Raw genomic sequence first — 25,515 nt, forward strand, 5'->3', positions numbered from 1 at the left:
TGTAGCCATATGGTCACATTGTTGACATGTTCTTCAGACTATCACCACAACACTACAGCATTGCTGTCTTATTTATTTGTTATAAGTCAAAGATGGGGAACCTGTGGCCATCCATATGTTGTTGGACTTCAGTGGAGTTGTCCATCAGCCCTAGCCAGCATACCAGTACGGTAGTTAGAGATGATGGAAGTTGTAGTGCAACAATATCTGGAAGGCCATAGGTTCTACACCCTCGCTATAAATATATACAGTAACTAGCCTTTCCATTTAAAACAATTTCAGTGGTTGATAGCATGATAACAAGACTATCTGCTAAAAGGAGGTAGCAGATAAACAGATAGCAAATAAAATGTTAAAGAGAGATGGGGAAATGAGGTTCCCTGGGAAGGGAGTTTCAAAATCTGGGTGCAGCTGTATCCCAGCCAAACACAACTGTGATGTTGGCAGAATTCAGAAGAGAGTCTCCCCAAAATATCTTAATGAGCAGGAGAAAGCAGTCCTTTAAGTATCCTGGCTGCTGTTGAAAACTCCCTGACAAGTGATTTTTTAAAATTCCGCTGGATGCTTTTTCTTCTGCTGCAGTCTTCTAGAAAAGTGATAATGGGGAAAAAATGGAGAGCAAACAGAACAACTGATGTGAAGTCAGTAGCTGGTTTCCCACCCTTCCTCTTTCTAAAGGGAATTGGTGGTCTTCAGGAATGTTCCTTCTAAGCATGTGCTAGAGGTCCAGAGTGATTCAGTGTTTTAATGTTTAGTTGGGGAAATGAAAGTGAATAAATAGTTCTGGAAACAATGCCTTTGGAAAAGTGTGAGTCATAGGGTCAGGTGCACTTTGCTTTTCTACTGTTCTGTCAATCAGTTATTAAATAATTACTCCGTTTAGGGGATATAACACTACCTGAACCCTACCGGTAGTCTAGGGTTAGGGGAACTGGCCTGGCCTCTTTCAGGGCTTGCACTTTTCTCCTCCTATCCTTTTACACAACCACAAAAAAGCAGATTGGAAGTTTCTGCTTTGGCATTGTATATGAACCCTAAACTATGGTTAACTTTAACTATGCTTTGTGGAAACAAGCCATCTATATAAACTATGGCATGATGTTGGGTTTTTTCCTTTTACCATATTTAAGATTAAACATAGATTCTTTTTAATTATAGTTTAGTATTGCATCGGAGCCAGCCTGAAATGTTTCAGGAACTCCCAAGAACTCTTGCTATACACATGATAGTTCTGTTGGTAGAGCATGAGACCTTTAATTTCAGGGTCGTGGGTTTGAGCCCCGTATTGGGCAAAAGATTCCTGAATTGCAGGGGTGTTGCACTAGATGACCCTCGTGGTCCCTTCCAACGCTACGGTTCTATGATCTGACCCATGTTGTGGCCTCTCTTTCTGTTTTAGTGTTTGGTTGTGTACCCTTCACGGGTCAAGCTCATGGTAAATTTGTCTGGGAAGATGTTAAAGGGAATTGAAAAGAAAATATACCTTTTCCCTTTGTTATCCATAAATGTTTTCATTTCTGTGGTATTTTTAGCGTAACTTTTGAGGGGTTGGTCTAGAAATTGCAGGGTGGAAGAATGCATGGTCAAGGATCTACCTCTGCACTGAGGAAATGACTGTTTTGTCTGCGAATGCATATGTATTATCTCATGACTTTCGTAAACGGGAATGAAATATTTTATTAGCTATATTTACTAGTTAGGTTGACAGTGAACTTTTTGAAACACAATACATTTGTTTCATTGTTTGACTTTATTGTTTGTGTGGATGTTTAATTGTTTATAATGGACCAGATATTGTTAACCAACTTCAGAGGGAAGTGACTAAGAGTGGCTTCACATGAAAACAGAGGAGAACCCATCAGCAAACTGAAGAATTGTGCCAAACTGATAAAGGACCAGAATCTCCCAAGATACAATATTCATAGGAAAATAGGGTTCCAATATATTTAGAGTCATAGGTTGGTTGTCAAACGCCTTGGAACTCATACGTTTCGGCTTCTGAACAATTGAAAACCGGAAGTGAGTGTTCCAGTTTTCCAACGATTTTTGGAAGCCAAACGTCCGGCATGGCTTCTGCGGCTTCCGATTATCGGAAGCTGTTTCTTGGTTTTCGAATGGTTCTGGGAGTTGAACGGACTCCTGGAGAGCATTCTGTTCGAAAACCAAGGTACGACTGTATATGGAATAGAAAGTCCAGCCCCGTGTCCTGTTCTCCATTAGTGATTTGATGTGAAATGTGGTTAATGAAGGGAGATTGTCAGTACTTTTGAGCTGCCAGTGTGTGATTTGCAAATGCAGTATCCTCAGTGTTCTTTTGCTCTTCATAGGAAAGCATGGGATAGCAACAACTTGTTTCTCAGAATGAGGAATATATTAGGGTCAAACAGGTCCTTCAGAAATGAACATACCCAGTCCTGTATGTGTGATATGGGACTGAAGCAATTCTCAGCATGTTAGCATTTGCCTTTTCTCTTTTTAGGAGTAGTGAATTGTTACGCATTTTCCCTTACAATCTCAGCTTCTTGATTCCTGAAGATCTTATGTGGTTTCTCCTAATGATACTGTATTATGTTAAAAATGCTTGTTCCACAGACATTTACTAGGGTGAGGGAGAAAGGAATTTTGGGTATCCAAACTGATCCAGGTGGAGAAGGATAATTAAATCACATTCACTTGTGCATAGTAAGGGAAGAGTAGTAGTTACCAGTAGTTCATACACAAAGAAACCACCCAACAATGTCGGGGAATTATTTTATTGGAGAACTCTTACCCACAGTTCCGGTTATAGTGACACCATTTAAAACAACAGTGTTGTATCACCATATACCCCTTTATGTTTGATTGGTTAATGCTATTAATGTTTCCTTATATTCATGTTTTGACTTCAACCCAACAATGGCAAGCTTTAATTATTTCTGCATTGGATACTTATACACTGTGTTGTCTATCATTGTTGGCAGAGATGATGGAAGAATTGCATAGCCTGGACCCACGACGGCAGGAACTGTTGGAGGCCAGGTTCACTGGAGCTGGCGTTGCAAAGGTTGGTATCAGCACAGCTCACTGACCAAAAGCATGTGCATACTCAGTAACATTTCATTTGATGCTTGGTGGACTTCTAATAATCTAGAGTGTCAACTTTTGGCTTGCCGTGATGGGGATGGAGAACATTGCTGAAGCAAAATGTATGTATGACCTCTAAATGTTCAGAATCAAACATTCTTTGAAAATAACCCCGTGTTTCATAACCTCTGCAGCTTGTTTTGGAGTTGATGTGAAAAGTTCATAATATATGAGCAGTGAGAAGTTGAATGTTTTTTATCAGTTGACTCACACAATGCTAGACATTCCTATAACTAAAGTTTCTTTTCTGTCCTAATATCAAGTATCTGCTTTTGGTAACTTCTTTCATTCTTGATTTTAAATCCCACATCAATGCTGATGGCATTCTCTTCCGCCAGCTATCTCCAGTTCTCTCAGGTTTCTTCTGTTTTCACTAGCATATCATAACATCATCCAAACTAAATGTTCAAGACTGAATTGCTCTGTGCTCCATTTTATTTTTATGGATGGAGTTGCATGTTGAATTGGTTGCAAATATGGGATCCTGACATTCTTGGGATTCTTAGAAAAACAGTTTGTAGCCCTCAGCGACAATAACAACTATAATTGGTTTTTTAAGTGCCTTAGGTTTTATAGGTGCTTCAGAAAGATTCAAAAACTACAACCCCTGCTCTTAGTCTTATAGTATAATGCAATACAAAATAAAAGGAAGAGGCAACAACAAAATAAAAGGTAAACTGGCACCAGTTCTTCATAGTTCTAAATTCTTACATTAGATACAGATTTGTTGTTGTTTAGTTGTTTAGTCATGTCTGACTCTTCGTGACCCCATGGACCATGGACCAGAACACGCCAGGCACTCTGGTCTTCCACTGCCTCCCGCAGTTTGGTCAGACTCATATTCGTAGCTTCGAGAACACTGTCCAACCATCTCGTCCTCTGTCTTCCCCTTCTCCTTGTGCCCTCAATCTTTCCCAGCATCAGGGTCTTTTCCAGGGAGTCTTCTCTTCTCATGAGGTGTCCAAAGTATTGGAGCCTCAGCTTCAGGAACTGTCCATCCAGTGAGGACTCAGGGCTGATTTCCTTTAGAATGGATAGGTTTGATCTTCTTGCAGTCCATGGGACTCTCAAGAGTCTCCTCCAGCACCATAATTCAAAAGCATACAGATTATATAAATGCAAGTGTGGGTGAAAGGTGAGTCATAACTAAATTAGATTCATTGATATCCGTGGGGCTAATCTGAGTAGGATTTACTTGAATGCAACCCCTTGCTATCTGTGTGCTTATCCATGACAGCTGCTGCTCACCCTAGGCAGGTAGCAAATAAGTCTGTGGTACATAGTTCCCATCACAGACATGTTGCTAGCCTGCCAATAATAGACTGGAGCAGGCATAGGCAAACTCGGCCCTCCAGATGTTTTGAGACTACAGTTCCCATCATCCCTGACCACTGGTCCTGATAGCTAGGGATGATGGGAGTTGTAGTCTCAAAACATATGGAGGGATGAGTTTGCCTACGCCTGGATGGGAGGATTGTTGAAACAAAGTTTTCGTAGACCGTATTTGATTTGGAACTGTCATCACTCGCTTTGGGTTTCATTAAGTTTGATTTTATGTGCAGCCAAGTTTAGCGTATTCATTTTTGATCCATTAAATCTTGTCATGAGCTTATCATTTGGCTGTGCAGTATTTCAAGAAGTTTTTTTTTTAAGCTTGCGTCTTGGGCTTTCTTAGTGAAAACATTTGGGGAATTAATAAAATGAGACACCCCCAATCCAAAAGAAAAAGAAAACAGCTGGGAATTGGGGGACAATCAGTGTTGTCATGCAGTTTTGGTTCACACGACTGCAATGAAGGTGGAATTGGCAACGCCTCCTTGCCTCTTTGAGGGACAGTTTCTTATCTTAATTTTAGGTCTAATTTTGAGGTCCAGGTTGCTCCACTTCAAAGAAAGAAAGAAAAAGATTCCAATTCCCAAGATGGCTAAAATGGTACTACTTTGGTATTTTATTAATAATAATGGTGTATACATTTTGTTGTTAATATTTCAACTTATTAGTTGCTTGACAATAAAAAGTCTCCAAGCAATTTACAAAATGAGAAAGCAAAATGCAAAGCATAAAATCAGAAAAAGAGCAGTGCATTGCAGTAAAAACCATACAATACAAACAAATCCAACAGAGCATCAGCAAAAACCGTACCATCAATAGACAGCAGTATCATCCTTATTTGCCAAGTAGCTGGGAGTAGAGAGATTTTACCTGGAGCTGGAAGGGTGTTAATGATGCCACCAGGTGAGCATCACTAGCAAATGTTGTACTTAACAGAAATCAACCTAGCCACTGTGTGTGTTTTGGAGCTTCATGTTCCTTTATGTAGTTATTCTAAACTTCTTCAAGGGAAATATGATGTACTAAATCCCCCACTTTCTTTCAAAGATCTCATTGCTGCTGGTTCATGTGTATAGTCTCTCAAGTCTGTCTTTGTAAATCTTCTGCTTTTAGTCTGTGCACTGACTTGCATGTCAACATTAATCTTACTTTAACAATTAAATTTGCCAGCCAGTTCCATCTGAGACTCCCAAATGTAAAACATTCCCACAGGCATTACAAAGGTATTATGGGAAAACTTCATGTTATTAAAAATACACAAATTGTTGTTAAAAGACAGATAAGTCCACCATCTTTTGAAGACTTTTTTGAATGAATAGGATATGGTTGGTGAGATAAGCTTTTATGTGTGAACTGAAAGGGAACTTAGGGAGAACTAGCCCTATTTGTTGAGCCTAGCCTTTTCCCTGGTGTATTAATCTGCAAGAATTTTTTTGTTAGTTATGTGAGGCCCTCATCTTACATCTGAAGTACCATAACATAGTCAAGACACCTGAGTAGAATTTAAGGCCAAAATATTCATGTGTGTTTTTCTGCAACCAGAAGGACATTTTTATTCAGTGCTTGGGCATCTGGTGCAGTTCTACAGTTTGTTGCGTAATTGTAGACAATTCTTCCTTGTATATAAAGATAGGAATTGGCACTTAGGCGAGAATATTCCTGTTGCTTGAGACTCCTGTTGGTAATGGGAGACATAGGTATTTATACTCTGATGGCTACCCAGAGATTAAGGTTTTTCGTTTTCCCAGGACCACTGCAGGGTCCTTCAATTTTTGCATCTCTATTCTCAACATAGATATAATAGGCATGCCACCTTCCTGTTTGGTGTACTGTTTGATCTTTTCCTTTTAAATGATTTTATTTTTTTATTTTAATATCGTATAATTATTGCATGGTTGTAACCCATCCTGCAATCTTGTAGTAAAGGGTGGGCAAGAAATCTGTTTAAATAAATAACACCCTTCCCCACGAGGAACAGATGGCAGTGGTGCCCAACATAATGTCAGGATGCAAGTGTCTTGTGTCACCAGTGCTTTTACATCAGTTTTTACAGGTTTAACCAAGTAAATGCAACTTTTGTTTCATCCTAAGCTTATACCATAGGGAGGCAAACTAAAGCCCGGGGGCCGGATCCAGCCCAATCGCCTTCTAAATCTGCCCCGCAGACAGACAGGGAATCAGCGTGTTTTTACATGAGTAGAATGTGCCCTTTTATTTAAAATGCACCTCTGGGTTATTTGTGGGGCATAGGAATATATAGTCCAGCCCCCCACAAGGTCTGAGGGACAGTGGACCAGCTGCCTGCTGAAAAAGTTTGCTGACCCCTGGCTTATAGTCTTCGGTTCAGGTGGTAGGTACCCTGGAAATACTTTTTGCATCCACACATGCAAAGAAACCAGGAGCTAGTTAGCACCAACAGAATTATCTGTGATAGGTTTTGGCACTGTGCTGTCCGGCATCAGAATTGAGATTTTGTAAATGCACCAAAGAAAGAGACGATTACTTTAATTTCTCATTTGTAGACACTTCATTGCATTGAAAAGGGACGCAACAAGTCCGTGTGTGTGTGTGTGTGTGTGTGTGTGTGTGTGTGTGTGTTATGCTTTTCTGTGGGGTTATAACAATCTTCAGCATATTTAAGTATACTTTTGCTTTTTTGTCTATTTCACCAGGGGCCCCTGAACAGTGAATCTTCTAATCAGAGTTTGTGCAGTGTGGGCTCACTAAGTGACAAGGAGCTGGAAGTAAGTGAACCTGGTGTTTACTGGAAAGCCTGTCCTGGGGTCAAACCAGAAGTTACCTGATTACTGTCAACTATGTGAAAATAGTCAGGGTTCCATTCCAGCAGGAGAAAATAGGCCACCTTTTGGACTCTCTAATTCCCTGCTATGCAAATACAGTAGCCTCAACAAAACAAAACTCGAACAATTTAGCCCTCGGGAAGGTGCAAGGCAGTGATCTTAACTCTCAAGTGCCTTACAGTCTTCCTTAATGGAGATAATTCATTTTTGGTGTAATACTTGTTGTTAGTGGGGGTGCAGTGGTCACTGATTTCATGTTCCACGGTTGCATTTAAAAGTATTAAAGAGAGGAAACATAACCCTATGTATTTACAAACTGAGAAGTCTGCCAGGGCGTTTTGAATTTCTTAGTGTGCTTTGATGCTGAGATATCTGCAGAAATTGATTTGGGATTTGCTTTTCTCCCCCTTAAGACTCCAGAAAAAAAACAGAATGACCAGCGCAACAGGAAGAGGAAAGGGGAATCCTTTGAGACCAACCAAGGTAAGCTGTGCTTTAGGCCCCCCAATTAGGATCTCCAAACATTCAGTAATGAGCACGGTTGTTTGAGAATTCTATTTTCCCTTGATATCATTGAGTCTGACTCAAGGGTGTATAGGGCAACTTGTTATGATCTTGAGCTTTGAGCAGCACCCTTCCCTTCAGGGAAAATTTGCCATCTGCATTATAGGACAAACATTTTTAGCCCTGCAGCAGTCTTATTGCAACGTTCACCTGCATCTGTTTCACTACATGCACATGCCACATTTGGGCATGTTTTTCCAATGGCTGCTTGGCAAAGATAGTCACTTGCAGTGATCACACATCTCTTATCACACATGATTTTCACAAAACTTGAGGCACCGAAGTACTTCCATGTAAAAATAATAATAATAGTTTAAATAGCCCTTAGGAATCCATCAGAAGTTGGTATATTGGAGAATGTAGACCTAAATTGTGAGGAAGAGTAAAAAAAAAATTCCTTTTTGATGCTTCCTCTCTTAAGTGGTCGTTTTTGGTGTTGACAAAGAGCATCCAGAAGTACCTAATCCCAAGAATCATATGGATCAATCTTTGCATAGTCTGGAATTGTGGCCCATACTGATGACACTTCCTTCTCTGGCCCCATAATGGTTGCTCCTTATCCACCCACTTCTACCGTGCCCACTGGCGGAGGAAGAGAAGTGCAGGGGGAGCACACCGCCCCTGGCAGCGCGATCCTGGCAGGGTGCCATCATGGCTGCCTCCACGCCTGTGCTGGGTGCCGCGCCCCGCCTGCTCTCCGCCCCCCCAGTGCCAGAGCATGAAGCTCCGCCACTGACCGTGCCTTCCCCCATCCATCCTCAATTTCTTTTCTGTCCCACTTCCAAGAACCTTTGCACTCATGCACACACATCCTTTGAGCTCTTGTCAGTTCTACCTCTGTTGCCACTTGCTCCTTTTGCTGTTCTGTGTGTGCTCACATGCACACACGTCTTTCTCCTTTTCTCCAACATGCTTTTGGGGGATGGACAGAGAATCTTTGAGAATAAGTGTTGCATTTCAGATAGTCCTTGGTAAACATCCCCGAACTGTGTCATTTCAGAGGTTGGTCCTAATTGGTATTTATTCTGCATCAACACAGAAGCTCCTATTCTAGTCCACCACTCTGACACACACCATCTGAAGTGTGAGGAAGGAGTCCTCCTAAAACAGGCATCCCCAAATTTTGGCCGTCCAGATGTTTTGGCCTACAACTCCCATCTTCCCTGACCACTGGTCCTGTTAGCTAGGGATCATGGGAGTTGTAGGCCAAAACATCTGGAGGGGCCGCAGTTTGGGGATGCCTGTCCTAAAATGTAGCTGTCATTTACATGGAAAGTACATGCACAATCCTCACTTAAAGAAGGAAGCCAGCTGTGCAGGATCCTCCCCCCCCCCCAACAAAAAACGTCAACAGTCTTACATGTTAAGAGGAGCACAATGCTACAGCACATGGATAGCTGAGTCTGGAAATTCTTTTATACAGTGGTGCCTTGCAAGACAAATTTAATTCGTTCCGCGAGTCAATTTGTTTTGCGAAAAATTCGTCTTGCGAATTTCTTTTTTTGCCCATAGGAACGCATTAATTAAATTTCAATGCATTCCTATGGGAAACCGTGATTCGCAAGACGAATTTTTCGCAAAACGAATTCGTCCTGTGAGTCACCATTTTCTTGCGAAAAATTCGTATTACAGGGCATTCGTCTTGCGAGGTACCACTGTAATAAACAGGCACATCCATAATCTTTGGTACTACCCAGTTTCCTTCTTATCTCAAAACCAAGACAATTAAACCCTCAAGCATGAGAGTATTTTGATTTTGAAGGCTTAATACCACCTGTGTTTTTCCCCTTCCAGGCAAAGTCACTCCAAGGGGACATAAAATTAGTGATTATTTTGAGGTAAGCCAGTTTTACATGTAACTTTTCAGAAAACGATGTCCTTGCAAATTCTTTCCATGTTGGTTAGAGACAGTGATTCTTCTAAATAATATGTAAACATCTAAGAGAGGGAGGCCCTTGCAGTTAAATGGCTAAATTTTCTAGGGAACTGTCTTCTTTATATTTTTTAAATAGTTTTAAGGCAAAAAAAACCCCCAGATCTTAATTGTGGTTGTTCCCTTGTGTGCATAGTTTTCTGTGCCCCAGTTTCTTTGCACCTGTGCAGTGTGCTTTGCTCTGTGAAACTTTCACAGTGTTCCCATGAGCTTACTGGTCTATTTTTTTTTGTCCCCTCCAAATTTTAGTTTGCTGGGGGAAGCGGTCCAGGAACAAGTCCTGGAAGAAGCGTGCCACCTGTTGCACGATCATCGCCACAGCATTCCTTATCAAATCCTTTACCTGTAAGTATTCTTGAAGGGACAGAATGTGGGTTTTTTTGAGTAATGTGGCACCCTGAAAAGGGTATCATTTCTGTGGTTTTTTTTAATTAAAGCTCATTTTGAACTTTAAATTCAAGCAACGTTTACAGACCTAATAGGTGGTGGTTCAGAAGTTCTTGATGGTAATGCAAAGCTCCCAGGGTTCAGGTGGTGGGATCTGAACGCTCTCCTTAACAGTCCCTCTATCTGAATTCTTACTCCCTCTGTCTTTGCTGTCTGTTTAACCCAGTGTTGGGCTCTGTTTGATTAAGGTGTGTGTGCAGTAGCTAGGCAGCAGCTAAACTTCAAAGGAGGAGGCTCATACATACGAATGAGATGTGGCAGGAACTATATTTCTAAAAGAGTGAAGGCCAATCAAAAGTTGGAAACCACCATGACTCAACATTTCAAGGGCATAGGGCAAGATAGAAATCTTCTTAGCACTGCATTTCCTTCTCTTGCCCATGTAAGATTTAATGGCAGGGTCTATTATCCATTGCTGTAAATAACTACACAGAAATGACGAGTGTGTCCACCTATGTGTGTGATTTTCTCATCAGGTAGCTTGAGCTAGAAGTACCATTACTAATCCTAGGACAAATAATTTAACAAAGAGGTTTGGTCTGGCCACATCACCATACCTTTCCGTGTCTTTGCAGTTTTTTTAAAGGATTCTAAATTGCTCAGGTTAAGAACGGGCTTCCAGAACGAATTAAGCTCTTAACCAGAGGTACCACTGTACATGACTGTGGTGTAGCATTTGGAGGAGAGGTGGTTGGGAAGGCTGTGAGTCTGAGGCTCGGTACTTTTCTTCCACCTAATACCATAGGTTTCCATTGTGCCCAAAAAGGTGCAAAGGCATCAGGGACTGTGTCTTTTATTTGCCTAGTAGTAATGGGGCTGCTTTTGGTAGCTAGATCACACACACACACACACACACACACACGCTTCCTCGCTCCCTCACATTGCTTCTCCTTGCTTTTTCCAAGCTGCCGTATTTACTAATGCATGGATCAGATTTGTTATCTATGACCCTACCTCGCCATCCTTCTTTTCTCTTCAAAGTATCTTGTGGTTTTCTTTAAATGTATTACAGCGGCGAATGGAGCAGCCGCTTTACGGGGTAGACAACAGCGCAGCCAAGGAACTGCAGGAGGATCACTCTGCTCTGCCAACGCTGGTGTCGGCGATGCTGGCGAAACAGCGGCTAGAGGGCGAGCAGCTGGCCCAGAGGGGTGCAAGCCTCTGTTTTCCATTTTCTTCGGTGAGCAAGGTCTTAATGGCCACACTCAAGGGGGTGTGAATGGGTCTGACATGGGTGGATAGCATCCAATCTCCCGCCCCACATCTGTATGGCCCCCTTATTAGAATCTCAGTTTTCTTTCTTTTTCTTCAAATTCTAGTCCTCAGTGGTTGCAGCTTGTGACAGCAAAAATAGCCAAAGGTTTTAGCTTTTCTTTTTTTCTTTAGGAAGTATTCTTCCCCCAAACCCTACTTTATTGACCCCACCTTGAGGTACTCCGTTCTCTGGGGCCTCTTCTCCCTCCCATTTTCCTTGCTTTACATCTCTCCCATCCCTCCATGGTGATGAAATGGAGCTGCCCATTTCAAATTATCATGTTCTAAATGGAACACAAATTGAAGTTTAGAGAATTACAGCTTTTCCAGTTCTCATGATTTGAAAGACTAATATACTAAAAAAAAAATCGTTTTTTAATGGTTTCAATTTCAAGATAGGGTAGTTCTTTCGCAGCAGTAGCTCAGTGGCCATCACATGTAAGTTCGGCATGTTGATTAAACTAGTAAGTAGCAACTAAAATGGGCAAAATGGCATTGTGACGTGCTTCCAAGGTAGCTCTTGGCTTTGAACAAGTTGTGTACTCCTTTGCTCTGACAATTACTTCTTCAGGTTGTGAAATGTGACCTAATCTTATTTAGAAGACCACGTGCTTCAACTTTAAAATGTTTATTTCTCATGATTCACACACCCCTCTTTTCTGCAGTGTCTCCTAAGATTCCACATTGAAATGCATCCATAGAAAGAATCTGTCAGCTTGTACATGCTTATTAATTGCAAAGCAAATTGCATTTCTAGGGTTGTCATTCGAGCTTCTTAGCTCCAACAGCTAAATCTTTGTGTCACTGCCCCAGACCCCAGGCATTTGCCAAAGAAATGCATTCAACACTTTACAAACAATTCATTTTCTTAAAAGCATTTTGGCTCTTTTCCTGGAAATGATCTCTAATGTGCTTTTTAAATCATCTTAACTGTAGGTTGGGTCCAGATGTAGCTAGTTGTTCATTTTGTCCCATTGCAATCAAGGGGATTTAATTAGTCATGACTAGCTTATCCCATTGATTTAATGGAAAGAAAGTGTGACTTAATGTGGACCTAGCCCTATGCATGTGATCAGACAGTCTTTTAAACATAAGAACATAAAAAGAGTCTGCTAGGTCAGGCCAGTGACCAGCGTCCTATTCTCACAGTGGCTGAACAGATGCCTGTGGGAAACCAGCAAGCAGGTTTCAAGCACAAGAGCAGTCTTCCCAACTGGTATTCGGTAGCATTGCTGCCTCCAACAGTGGAGACCATAGCCATCATGGGAAGAAGCCATTGATAGGCCTATCCTCCATGAATTTGTCTAATCCTCTTCTAAAGTTGGTGGCCATCACTGCCTCCTGTGGGAACTGCATTGTGTAAAGAAGTACTTTCTTTTATCTGTCCTGAATCTTCCAACATTCACCTTTATTGGATGTCCACAAGTTCTAGCCTTACGAGAGAGGGAGGAAAAATTTTCTCTGTCCACTTTCTCCATGGCATGCATAGCTTTATAAACTTCTTCTCTTACTCGCCTTTTATGTAAAATAAGAAATCCCAAACACAGCTACCTTTCTTCATAGGGAAGGAACCTGCAGCACCCTGGCTCTATCGCTGCCAATGATAATTCTATTTTCCTTGGAAATATGAAACCTGCTGCCTAACAGAATTGACAGCACTCAACTAGGCAAGATAAGATTGCTTTCTTTAACCTTAGGTCACAGCTGGGAAGAGTGTGTGTTTGACACGATGCTTTGCTATCCTACTAATTTACAGCCCACGTACTTCATTTACTCCTTTTCTTGCAGGCCCAGCAAAGTAGTCCTTCTTCAACGGGTTCAGGGAACACAGAGCATTCCTGCACCTCCCAAAAACAGATTTCCGTCCAGCATAAACAGACACAGGTATAAAACCGGTGAACAACATATGCTGCAATGTCTGTGTTGTATCTTGCTTGAGTCAAACACATATCATTGGAGAAATAATGGAGGGCAATGAGATAGTGACATAGCTATGCCAGAAGAAGGCTAATGTTTATTCCATTATCAATTGTTTACTTCTAAGTGCCTTCTGCCTTAGGGATATTGTTGCCTTATTCAAAACAATGTGTTTTGGTCAGCAAGTTTCCAGAGGAGATGCTATTTTTCTTGCCTCCAGCCTTCCACCATTCTTTCCCCTCCAGTGGTAGACAAAGTTGTCTTTTATTTTGCTGGTTATTTGTTTATTTTAAAATGCTGCTGTCCCCCAACCCTAACTCCTTTTGCAAAATGGGTATTCATGATCGACGCTGTCTGAACAGTTGTGAGTGCTGTGATCTGCATCTGGCATTTCCAACTGGTATAGGTTCTGCCATTCTGGAGTATGGAAGGTTGCACAAGCAGCACCATCCCCAAAAGAAAGAATCTGCCTGCACATGGGATTTCCATGTGTTCTTCAGAATTCCTAATCATAGTAAGAGGCCTCTGATCAGGGCAACCATATAAAATGATGGCTTTCAAACTTTTAGGACCCTTTCACATGAATTTTTCGGCTGAGGATCCCATTTAAATTGTAGATGAATCCGGAATGTGCAAGAAGGGGTGTCCAGCCTTTGGGGCTACACCATTGCACTGTGGAGGTGAGACAGATGCCCAGAACTCAACCTTCTGGTTATATAACGGTGGGGAAATTTGGTATTGGTGGACAAGCTGCCTTTCAGGGAAACAAGTCCCCAGATTCTGATCTTCTCATTAGAGAACCCTTCACAATAGGATCTTGTGAATCTCAGCCATGGTTTCAATTTCTAAGCTTTGTGGCAGTGTTGCATTTCAAAAAGTGGAAGATGACCAACCAAAAATAAGTAGAAAGAGACCAATATCCCCTGAAAGGTAGGCTGATTTTCTGTGGAGAAAGTGGCTTGCTCAAAGGCACACCAGTATGTATGGCTGTAACACGCTTTCGGAGGAGCATGGTTAAAATGTTCATAGGCAATGTCTGCAAAAGGCATGTCAGCTCCACACATAATCCTACCCACCCTGCCTCTCATACCCTTTATAGATTTAGTGTGCTGAGCGACAGTGGTGTGATTCTGTTTTTCCCACAAAGTTTCAGGGAATACAAACTATGCCCTAAGATAGAGGTGGGGAACCTGCAGCTTTCCAGATGATGGTGGACTACATCTCCCACCATCCCAAACCATTAGCCTTGCTGTCTGGGGTTAATGGGGGTTAACATCTGGAGGACCACAGGTTCCCTGGCTTGTATGGTTTGTCGCTTGCTTTCCCCCCCCCCATGACCCCACATCACTGGGATTAGAATGGAGTTCTGTGAGCTTTGCTACACTTGGGAAATCTCAGCCCCCCCCCTTAGGGGCTAGAGAAGGCTTTTATGACAGATGTGAAATATTTCAGTTCCAGTTGTACCATTTTCCTGATGTTTTGGTTTGCTTTTTGTAAGGGAAAACATTTTCTCCATAATTTTAGGTTGTTCCATTCATTGGTCATGAAGGAACAAAAGACAAGTGTTTGACATGCTTTTCTGTCCCTAAAACACCCAATCACCTTTTGGGTGATTTTTCACATTGAGCTCTTTCCCTTTTCCTCCTGCAGTCTGATCTCACGGTAGAAAAAATATCTGCACTAGAAAACAGTAAGAACTCTGACCTGGAGAAGAAAGAAGGCAGGATAGATGACCTATTGAGAGTAAGTACACCTGTAAACTCTACTTTAAAAAAAAACCACATAGAGCGGTAATGTAAAGTGAGAGAATATATCTATAACATAGGGAACTTGTTAGTATTGGGATTACATTGTAGATGGGCTAGGATTTCTTGAAGCACTCAGCCACACTCTTACAGAACCCGATTATTCCAATGAAGAATTTGTTTTCTATTCAAACAAAGAACTTTTTTTTAATAAATAAATAAAAATCTTATGACTACACCACTTAATACAAATGTGAAATGACTAAAATTCCTCCATGGCCCAACAGTTGAACAACAGTGGTGCATTCTATTTTCTCTGGTACTATATTTTGACAACTACAGCATCTTCATCGTTTCCCTCTCCACCTGCATGCCGTTCAGGTGAGATTTTGGCTGTTCTCTGTTTTGGCTACCTGCTTAGCATTACTTCTATTTTCAGGCAAACTGTGACTTAAGGCGACAGATAGATGAACAACAGAAAATGCTTGAGAAGTACAAAGAACGGTTGAATAGATGTGTGACAATGAGCAAGAAGCTTCTTATAGAAAAGGTACGTTTTGGCTTCCGAATTGCTGTTTACAGTTGTCAACAGCTATCAGTCAGTCAATCGTCCATACCCCTCCCCACCCTTTCTCTACATATAAGCATCTGGGGACTTCTATTTCAGTGTATCTGAAGAAGTGTGCATGCACACGAAAGCTCATACCAAAATAAAAAACTTAGTTGGTCTTTAAGGTGCTGCTGGAAGGAATTTTTTTATTTTGTTTCGACTACGTCAGACCAACATGGCTACCTACCTGTAACTTTACAACCTTCTCACCTTTGCCCTCTTCTCTCCTCCCAGCCCTTCAGTTCTGTGCATTTTGTTGGAACTTGTATCCTGCTGCAACTTGCATACTTGGGGGATGAACACATTAATTGGAACAAAATAAAAAAATTCCTTTTGGTAGCACCTTAGAGACCAACTAAGTTTGTCATTGGTATGAGCTTTCGTGTGCATGCACACTTCTTCAGAAGCGTCAAATGACGTCATGCACAGAAGCACCAAATCGCGACCCGTGTGTGCGCAGAAGCGCTGATGCTGGTGTACTGCTCATGTTGCGAACGGGGCTCCGGAACGGATCCCGTTCACAACCAGAGGTACCACTGTACTATCCTTCTCTCCCTAGTCAAAGCAGGAAAAGATGGCATGTCGAGATAAGAGTATGCAGGATCGGCTGAGACTGGGCCACTTTGCTACAGTGCGGCACGGAGCGTCTTACACTGAGCAGTGGACAGATGGCTACGCTTTCCAGAACCTTATCAAGTAAGTACCGTAACTGCAACTGCAACTGCCTTTTCTCATGGCAGCAAAGTGTACAGGCAGTTACTTGACTTGTCCTTTTCACAAATCTATATGCAACTAAGGTGCTTCTACAAAACATGTACATTTTTAAAAGAACCCTGTTTGCAAGGGCTCAGGGCAGGTGACATACTTAATAATAGGGTTGCCATATTTGCAAAAGTGAAAATCCAGACAGAGTTGTTGAGTTGTGTTTTTTTGGGGGGGGGAGGTGTACTTTGCTAAATAATAGTATTGCTGCACAAAGCCATGAGTATAGAACTGCATATACAATAACACATCTTAAATATATGTTGTGATACACCTGTATTTACCATTGATCAATAGATGCCCCAGTAAACATTGCCTCAGGAAGAGGCATTCAGTATCATAAGGGTAAAAAGCTGAGATTTGTAGGATTCTTCATTATATGCCTGGTATATTGATGGCCGGGCATGTTTCATTCCAGAGTTCCTGCTTTAAATTCTCTGATTCTCCTTCCAGAGTAGCAAATATGACCAGAAACCAATTCTTTTAATATGCTTCCCCAGGAATGCAGAAGACGAGCCACTTCTCTGTGTCATGTATTATATTATGTTCTCTAATTTGTGTGCATGTCCTGCTTTTGTTTAGGCAACAAGAGAGGATAAATTCCCAAAGGGAAGAGATAGAAAGGCAACGGAAAATGTTAGCAAAGCGGAAGCCACCTGCCATGGGGCAAGCCCCTCCAGCAACCAATGAGCAGAAGCAGCGTAAAAACAAGACAAATGGGGCGGAAAATGAAACGTAAGTGCTGCAAAGAAATTCAGGTTGCTTTCTATGAGTCGGTTGAAATGCAAAGAATAGCTTATGGCTGAAGTTCTCAAGTTTTCCCCAGTAGATCTCCCCAAAACATACAAAATTATTGGAGCCTTTTTTCTGCAGTCCACCTGTGGTTTTAAAATAATTAGTAGTTGGTTTGAAAGTGTTGCTGTTAATATTTGGCTTTGCCTCAACCACAAACTTGTTTCTCTTGGAAAAGTTACTTCTGTTTGTGCAAGTACACACACTGAATTCCACATCATGCAAAGTAAGTACAGTGGTACCTCTAGTTGCGTTCCACTCGTTACGGACTTTCCACTTACGAACGTGGCAAACTCAATCGCGCTGTGCACATGCGCAGAAGAGGCACTCTAGTTGCGGACTTTTCGGGGTATGAACGGCACCCTGAAACAGATTAAGTCCGCAACTAGAGGTACCACTGTACAGTACTGCCCTTTCTCATAAAGTGACGGACAAAAACTGGCAAGACAGATACAGTGGTACCTCGGTTTATGAACACAATTGGTTCCGGAAGTCTGTTCATAAACTGAAGCGTTCATAAACTGAAGCGAACTTTCCCATTGAAAGTAATGGAAAGTGGATTAATCTGTTCCAGACGGTCCGCGGGGTACTTAAACTGAAGCGAACTTTCCCATTGAAAGTAATGGAAAGTGGATTAATCTGTTCCAGACGGTCCGCGGGGTACTTAAACTGAAGCGTTCATAAACTGAAGCATGGGTGTAATTGGGTCCGAAAGTCTGTTCATAAACTGAAGCGTTCATAAACTGAAGCGAACTTTCCCATTGAAAGTAATGGAAAATGAATTAATCCGTTCCAGATGGGTCCGCGGCGTTCATAAACCGAAAATTCATAAACCGAGGTGTTCATAAACCGAGGTTCCACTGTATTGTACTCTGCCTAGTAAAGGCTCAGTTTAATGACACTCAGGACCACATCCTTACAATCTGCCTGTGTCCCTCTCCTCAGCACCTCTCCTGCGGGGAGAGATGCAAAAGTTCTTTGAAAAACATAGTGATTAGCCTGGAGGAGGAAGTGGAAAAAGCAAGTGCTTTTGGCAGGGCAGGTGCTTCTGAAGTGAAGCAGATGAAGGAGGCTTAGAATAACAGAGTCAGGCAGCTTCTTAGAAGGGCTACATTGTGGGTCTTCCTTAAAAGAGCAACATCTGCTTGGGGGGGGCAGTTCTTTGTAGGTTGGTGAGGGAAATAAATTGAAGACGGAGGATCTGTGTGAATAAGAGGAAGGGGTTGGATATATAGATGTCTGGGGTGGTGTTAGTGCCCTGTGCCGGTGTTTGGCCTCCTACACATTAACCCCAGAGGAATGCATCCCTGTGCAATGGGTGAGGGAGGTTCCCCACCTGTGCCCTAGTAAGTGTAGAGTTTTAGTTGGCGAAGTCCCTGAATGCTTGGAAGGGCAGAGTGATGCCAAGCACAAGAGGAGAGGGGACTTAGTTCAGTGATAGAGCATAAGTTTTTAAGTGAAACATACATGATCAATGCTTGGCATCTCTGTTGTTGTTTTTTAAGACATTTATAGCAGAGCTGGGAAACACACTTGCCTTGATTGCCTTGGGGTGCTGGTAGTCATACTAGACAATATTGGGCTGGGTTTGAACCAATGGTCTGACTCTGCTGTATTCAGTAGGGATAGGAAACCCCAGTAAAGTGTTATAAAAATGAAAAGGGGAAGCAGGAATAGGTCCCAGGCCTGTCTGCTTTTTTGTCACCTGCCTTTATCCTGCTATTTGTTCTTCAGAGTAATCTTTTGGACCACTTATTTTGTGCACATGCAGGTTAACGTTAGCAGAATATCATGAACAGGAGGAAATCTTCAAACTCCGGCTAGGACATCTTAAAAAGGTAAAATATTGTATTGCAAAATGACTCCAGTGAGGCAGTGGTTTCAGCTGCCATCTTGTGTTTTGTGTCTGTATGACTCTTCAGCATTAATCCCAATGCAGTCTAACACGCCTTGAAGTGACCGAAATACTAGCTCTTATAAACAACATTCTCGCTTGTGCACATTGCAGGAGAAGATTGGGAGTGATGGGCAAGCTTTTTTCAGGGGAAGCTTGTTTTCTTTTTACTGGTCATCTCATTTTGCTTAATCAGATAACACACTGTTGGAAAAGCACTGATTTCAACGAGTTTATTCCCACAGTAATGAAATAAGAAATACAGTAGAACCTCTACTTACGAATTTAATCCGTTCCGAATGCACATTCGCAAGTAGAAACATTCGTAAGTCAAAACGATGTTTCCCATAGGAATGCATTGGGAATGGATTAATTCGTTCCAGAGCCTAGGAAAAAGACCCTTTAAAAGAGACTTTAAAGGCATGCACAAAAACATTACTGTACCTTTCAGTGCAGGGAGCGCGGGCGGGTGGCAGCGAGGCGGCAGGTTAGTGGTGGCGGCGGGGGCCTGATCCTGCCGTAGGCCAAGTGGGGGAGGCAGCGATCTGGTGGGAGGCCAGCTAGTGGCGGCGGCGGGGCCCGATCTGGCTGTAGGCCGAGTGCCAGGAGGCCGCTAGAGGTGTCGGCGGGGCCCAATCCGGCCATAGGCCGAGCGTCGTAGGCGGCGGGAGGCCGCTAGCGGCGTCGGCGGGGCCCGATCTGGCTGTAGGCTGAGTGCCAGGAGGCCGCTAGAGGCATCGGTGGGGCCCAATCCGGCCATAGGCTGAGTGTCGTAGGCAGCGGGAGGCCGCTAGCGGCGTCGGCGGGCCCGATCCGGCCTTGGGCCGAGCATCTTAGGCGGCGGGAGCCCGATCCGGCCTTCGGATGTCGAAGAAATTCATAAGCGGGCCCCAATTCGCATCGTTCATAAGTAGAATTTTTCATAAGTAGGGTTATTCGTTAGTCGAGGTACCACTGTAGAACTGTCCATGGCATTTGTTCCTTTCCAGTGCCTCAGTTCTTAGCCCAGTAGCTGTGAAATAGACTAGAGCTTTCCACACTGCTCAGACAATCCTATTCTAGTAGCACTGTATTCTGTCCACAAAGGACTGATCTCCTGAGTCATTTTGCCCTGATTGTGCTGAGCATGTCACTATCATCTAGTCCAGAGTAGTAAAAGTCTAGGCCTGAGGATTATTTCACAAGAAAAGCACATGTTTATTGAGATGGATGGCGTACTTAGTGAGGTTCACATTGAATCATCTCTGCAGGGGGCGACAGGGAGGAACAAGATACAACCCTTAATTTTAGGAGTTGAAAGCCATAGTAGTCATGTACATTTTATGAACACCATTAGAATCTGTAAAAATGCTTAACTTTTTCCCTTGTCTGCAAATTCATTGTTGTTCAAGACAAATGCGTTCCTTTCATCAGGTATGCAGAGTTTAAATTTAACAGTATAGCTTTTAAAGCGATATTTTTCTTTGTGTAGGAAGAAGCAGAGATCCAGGCAGAACTGGAGCGGTTAGAGAGGGTTAGAAATCTACATATCAGGGAATTGAAAAGGATACATAATGAAGATAATTCACAGTGAGTATTGGGCATGAGAGAGCTGCCTAAAGTGGCAAGGCACCAAATAGCTGCAATATATATATTTTTGCTTAAGAGTGTGTAGTGGACTTACCACTTAATACCAACAATTAATAATGCAGCGAATTAATACTTTGGTTCATGAGCAAGGGGCACGTCTCCCCAGTTACCCACCCTCTTAACCACTCCACACCTGAGGTCTTCTTAATAGTACTGTATAACAGACTCAAGGGATCACCTCACCCTTTGTTAATGGTTGAGGAGTCTTCAGTACCTAGAAGAACTCTCGCCTCCTGAGACCCAGGTAACCTGTACCTCTCCCGGTTCGGTCACAGCCGAACACTCCTTTCCCAGACCCCCAACCCTGTCTCCGTATCCAAGCTGTGAGGCTCTATCCGCTCGCTATGGATAGTCTCGGTGAACCAGTTTTCCTTATCTCACTCCCTCACAACTCCAATCAACCCTCTCTCTTAACCTGAACCTTTGCCCTATCTCTCATCTTAAATCCAGCCCCATCAAACTCCCTCGGAAACTGCTCCTTTTATTCTCCCCCCCCCCCAAAAAAAGTGCTGTTCCTCCCCACCTTTGTGGCTAGCTGACTCTGTAGCCAATCAGAGGGAGGCTTCGGTACCCTAGTGTCTGCCACAGAGTGATATGTCTAACAAGCAAAGCACTGAAGAAATTTGGACAGTTCTGTCGACAGCATGGTCAGGAATGATGAGTGGGCCACAGGTTTTCCATAACTGCTATAGACAAACCGTATAGTACTCTTAGGGTTGTATTTGTTTCAGTTTAATGTCCCCACGATTCTTTAAATAGTTCATGGTAGTCAACAATTTTAAATGCATCATTTACTTGTCACCTTTAACTTCTGATGCTGTACGGGCCAACTCAGTGCTAGCTGTTTTAGTATTAATAGAGCGTCATAAATGTTTACAGGGGAACATCAGCAAGCAAAAAAGGAGCTTACATTCCAGATTGTACTTGACCTATCATTAACAAATGCATTATCCGTTTGAGATTTGGAGTAAGCTCTTCTAGCCCCTTTTCATTTTCACCTCATGCTTGTGGCTGGCTGACCATTGGTGGATCTCCCTGGAGGTGTAACACATATACTGCCACACTGTCTAGTGCAGTGTTTGATATGATCAAAATACAGGCCTCTGTATTCCCTGCTCTTGTAGGTGCCCTACTGCCGTAATCTCAAAGCTCCTGATCACTCACCAGTTGTGGTGGCTGTAGCGCCTCCAAGCAGCATGTAAATCTAAAAGATGCATAGCTCTACCATTTGTTGGGTTACAGATCGTGCAAGAACTAGTATACCTGGCTCAAAACCGAGAGAAACTCCCTTTTTCCCAGGATAATCACTATTCTGAGTAGTTCAGCTGAAGATCATGATATTTTAGGTGCCGCATGAATAAATAAAATAATATCTGCTCTCCTCTCCAGATTTAAAGACCACCCAACACTAAATGACAGGTACTTGTTGCTACATCTCCTGGGCAGAGGCGGATTTAGTGAGGTATATAAGGTAAGTTAGATCTCCTATAGCTGATTGGCTGTCCTAATTTGACTCCTTGATAAAATGACGCAGAAGCCAGTGTCTTCATTATCTGGCATCTCAAGAAATAAAGGTGGGAAAGACCTCTGCCTGAGATCCTCACCATTCAGCATGCAGAATTGATAAAGGGCATGTCCATGTGCTTATCACAACAGGGTAGCTTCCTTTTTTTTTAAAACCTGAATCATATTCATCTCACTTTCCAGGTGCCAGGTTTATAAATGCATTCATATGAACTTGCAAACACTCATGTATGTTCATATATATGCACATTGGAGCAATTGCATTACGAGCAAGCATACTAAGGGAAATTCACATCCTTATTGACAAAAAGAATCTGATTAGGGAACAGAATTATGCATGAAGCAATTTGCCTACTAAAATACTGTGTGGGGGTGTCTCAAAGAAAATGTTCCACATCCACACAAAATCGTTTAAAATTAATTTGGAATTGCTGACTTTTCCCCCCAGTGGAAGGAAGTGAAATTTGTTTAGGGTCGAGGCGTCAGCTCTGATAGTGTTCTGAATCAACTCTCTTATTCATCTTCCAGGCATTTGATTTAACGGAACAGAGATATGTAGCAGTAAAAATCCATCAGTTAAATAAAAACTGGAGGGATGAGAAGAAAGAGAACTACCACAAGTAAGTAACTCTGGACGTTGGACTGCAGAGAAGGTGGGGGGGGGTGTTCAAAAAAGGCATAACTTCTAAAATGAAAATGTGGTTAGTAAAAGAGGTTCATTGCTTCTGTCTGAAAAACAGCTTGTGGTTCTCCTCTTGTGAACGAAAAAAAACCCCTTAATTTCTGCCCGTGTTAGCAGAATAAATGGTTGAAGGAGCAAGACTTGAAGAGAGCTTGTCAGGGAGTTGTTGCGGCTACTCCTGAGTAAAGACGCTCCAGTCCGTTGTGTCTTTAAAGGTTTTATTGTGCATACTATTTACAGTGCAGAGCTAGCAGAAAACATGACCCCCTAGTCACTCTCAGAACCCGGCAATGGTGCCCGTCGGCTTCGGGGCCAGCATAATAACCTGGGCACCCCAAAACGCCGCCCCTTCGCCCTGCGCTTGGGCGCGCACCTCAATTTGGGCGCTGGAAGGAGCGGTGCCCCTTCTTCCCCTGGCCAGCTGGGGCAGTGCCTAGGCTCCGACATCTCCCTGAGCCGTCCCTCCTCCACTTGTTGGTCAGAGCGTTGTCAGGGCTCCGATGCCTCGCTGAGCCTTCCATCCTCCATTCCGCTTCCCCCTGACCCGCTGCTAGCGCTGTCGCTGGGTGAAGTGCTGGTCAGGATGATGGGGAGAGGCTCCCTGTAGGGAGTCCCCCTGACAGAGCTGAAATTGCTTTGGAAAAGGAGAGGGATAACAGCAGAATGTTTAGGGACTCTGCAGAGAAAGACCCCTGAAAAAGAACATGTCACACTTCAGCATCTCTGTTGGTTCTTCATTATCCTGGAATCACAACCCTGGTCCAGAGCAGTGAAGTTATATTCTCTTGCCTAGAAATATAGTGAAATACAACTGTACGGCAGCATTGGGTTTAAGTTTTGCCATTGTAATCTGCCCCAAGTTTTAGGTAGATAGTTGAGAATAAGAAAATAAAATAAGGACGCTTTCCTTGTTATTACAGGCATGCATGTAGAGAATACAGAATCCATAAAGAGCTGGATCATCCTCGTATAGTTAAGCTGTATGACTATTTCTCGCTGGACACTGACTCGTAAGTGCTGCTCTTTTTGCAATTCTGCCGTAAAACCGGCTGCTTGAATGACTGTGCTTGGGAATCTTGGGTCTCCTTATTGCAGGATCGGAATAAGGGACGTGTGGGACGTGTGTCATGTAAGACATTCTGCGTCAAGGGTTTAGAATACAAAAGAGATCAGTTGTATTGTTCAGGGTACCCATCACTCCCCAGTATGTATTCCCTTTCAATGTTGGACGAATTCCCACGCAGCAAGGAATTGAACCAGGAAGAGGGCATCCTATAGCCTTGCTGCCCTGTTAACTGCCACAGTTGAATGTGCAGCAGTGTGTGTGGAGGGAAACAAAGCTGTAATGGGTTTTGTAACTATTACAAAAATTACAAAAACTCTCCCACATTCAAACCACCATCCACAGGACCCATTGGAACCCATAACAAATGACACACTTTCATTCAAAATAAAGTTAACAATAATGCTGTAATTGCAGATTGGTTTGTGATTTTATTCATTTTGTGTTAATTTACTTTGCTGTCTAAATTATAAATGCTGCTTTTAATGGATTCAGTTTTGTGATGCCTTGAGGCCTTGGCCAGAAGGCCAGGATGTAAATTTTAAAAATAAATATTATTGAAACTGGTAATCAAAAAGTTCCTGTTTATCCAGAGAACAAGATCTTAAATCTCTGATAAAAACCCTTGACCCAATTAAACAAATTGAAGTAAGTTAAGGGTATTTTTTTCCAGGATAACTAACTGGTGTAACCCTAATAAATAAAAAAAATAAGAAAATTGTCCAGTAGCACCTTAAGAGACCAGCTGAGTTTGTTCTGGGTATAAGCTTTCGTGTCCATGCACACTTCTTCAGATACACTGAAACAGAAGTCACCAGGCCCTTATATAAAGAGGGATGGTAGGGTGGGGTTTTTCTCAGAAGGGTGGTATGAGATGGGTGATTGACTCAATGGGTATGGTAAACCTGTTGACGCTGTTAGCGACTGCAATTAGTCCTACGGAAAAAAGCAAGGCATAGTGTGCAGATGACCAAAAATAGCTTTAGCATATGTAATGAGACAAGAATCCAATATCTCTATTCAGACCAGGTTTCTCCATAGTTTTCAGTTTCGTAATAAGTTGTAATTCAGCAACTTCTCTTTCAAGTCTATTTCTGAAATTCTTTTGTAATAAGACAACCTGTCACAGTGAGACAAAAGTGGTGTTTTGTTACAAGCCAGCCCCTAGTTGCAACTACAAAATTCCTGCAGATAGAAAGGGAGGAGACTTTGCAGCACTGTTATAATATCATGAGCCAATACAGTATGTTTGACTTCACTTCCTTCAGGTTTTGTACAGTGTTAGAATACTGTGAGGGGAACGATCTGGACTTCTACCTGAAACAGCACAAATTAATGACTGAGAAGGAAGCCCGGTCTATTATCATGCAGATTGTGAATGCATTAAAATATTTAAATGAAATCAAGCCACCCATTATTCACTACGATCTCAAGCCAGGTATG

At 42.5% G+C, this 25,515-nt stretch overlaps 1 protein-coding gene across 5 annotated transcripts in view; it reads left to right on the top strand.

Moving 5' to 3' along the window:
- The window catches only part of TLK2 (tousled like kinase 2), a 38,962-nt gene that overhangs the window by 2,219 nt on the left and 11,228 nt on the right, over positions 1 to 25,515 (top strand). For 3 of the 5 annotated variants that reach the window (XM_035134821.2, XM_035134823.2, XM_035134822.2), the window contains exons 2-18: positions 2,961 to 3,043; positions 7,128 to 7,199; positions 7,670 to 7,739; positions 9,615 to 9,658; positions 10,003 to 10,098; positions 11,213 to 11,380; positions 13,243 to 13,338; positions 15,022 to 15,114; positions 15,556 to 15,666; positions 16,286 to 16,422; positions 17,071 to 17,223; positions 19,052 to 19,118; positions 20,646 to 20,743; positions 22,193 to 22,274; positions 22,856 to 22,947; positions 23,930 to 24,019; positions 25,341 to 25,510. In XM_035134821.2, coding sequence (XP_034990712.1) covers positions 2,963 to 3,043; positions 7,128 to 7,199; positions 7,670 to 7,739; positions 9,615 to 9,658; positions 10,003 to 10,098; positions 11,213 to 11,380; positions 13,243 to 13,338; positions 15,022 to 15,114; positions 15,556 to 15,666; positions 16,286 to 16,422; positions 17,071 to 17,223; positions 19,052 to 19,118; positions 20,646 to 20,743; positions 22,193 to 22,274; positions 22,856 to 22,947; positions 23,930 to 24,019; positions 25,341 to 25,510 — 1,720 coding nt within the window. In that variant the 5' untranslated portion in view covers positions 2,961 to 2,962. Of the gene's footprint in view, positions 1 to 2,959; positions 3,044 to 4,978; positions 5,056 to 7,127; positions 7,200 to 7,669; positions 7,740 to 9,614; positions 9,659 to 10,002; positions 10,099 to 11,212; positions 11,381 to 13,242; positions 13,339 to 15,021; positions 15,115 to 15,555; positions 15,667 to 16,285; positions 16,423 to 17,070; positions 17,224 to 19,051; positions 19,119 to 20,645; positions 20,744 to 22,192; positions 22,275 to 22,855; positions 22,948 to 23,929; positions 24,020 to 25,340; positions 25,511 to 25,515 lie in introns of those variants that run through there. The other 2 variants (XM_060281095.1, XM_035134824.2) reach the window with 2 other exon arrangements.

This window comes from Zootoca vivipara, chromosome 13, assembly GCF_963506605.1.
Source record: "Zootoca vivipara chromosome 13, rZooViv1.1, whole genome shotgun sequence".
Taxonomy (NCBI): domain Eukaryota; kingdom Metazoa; phylum Chordata; class Lepidosauria; order Squamata; family Lacertidae; genus Zootoca; species Zootoca vivipara.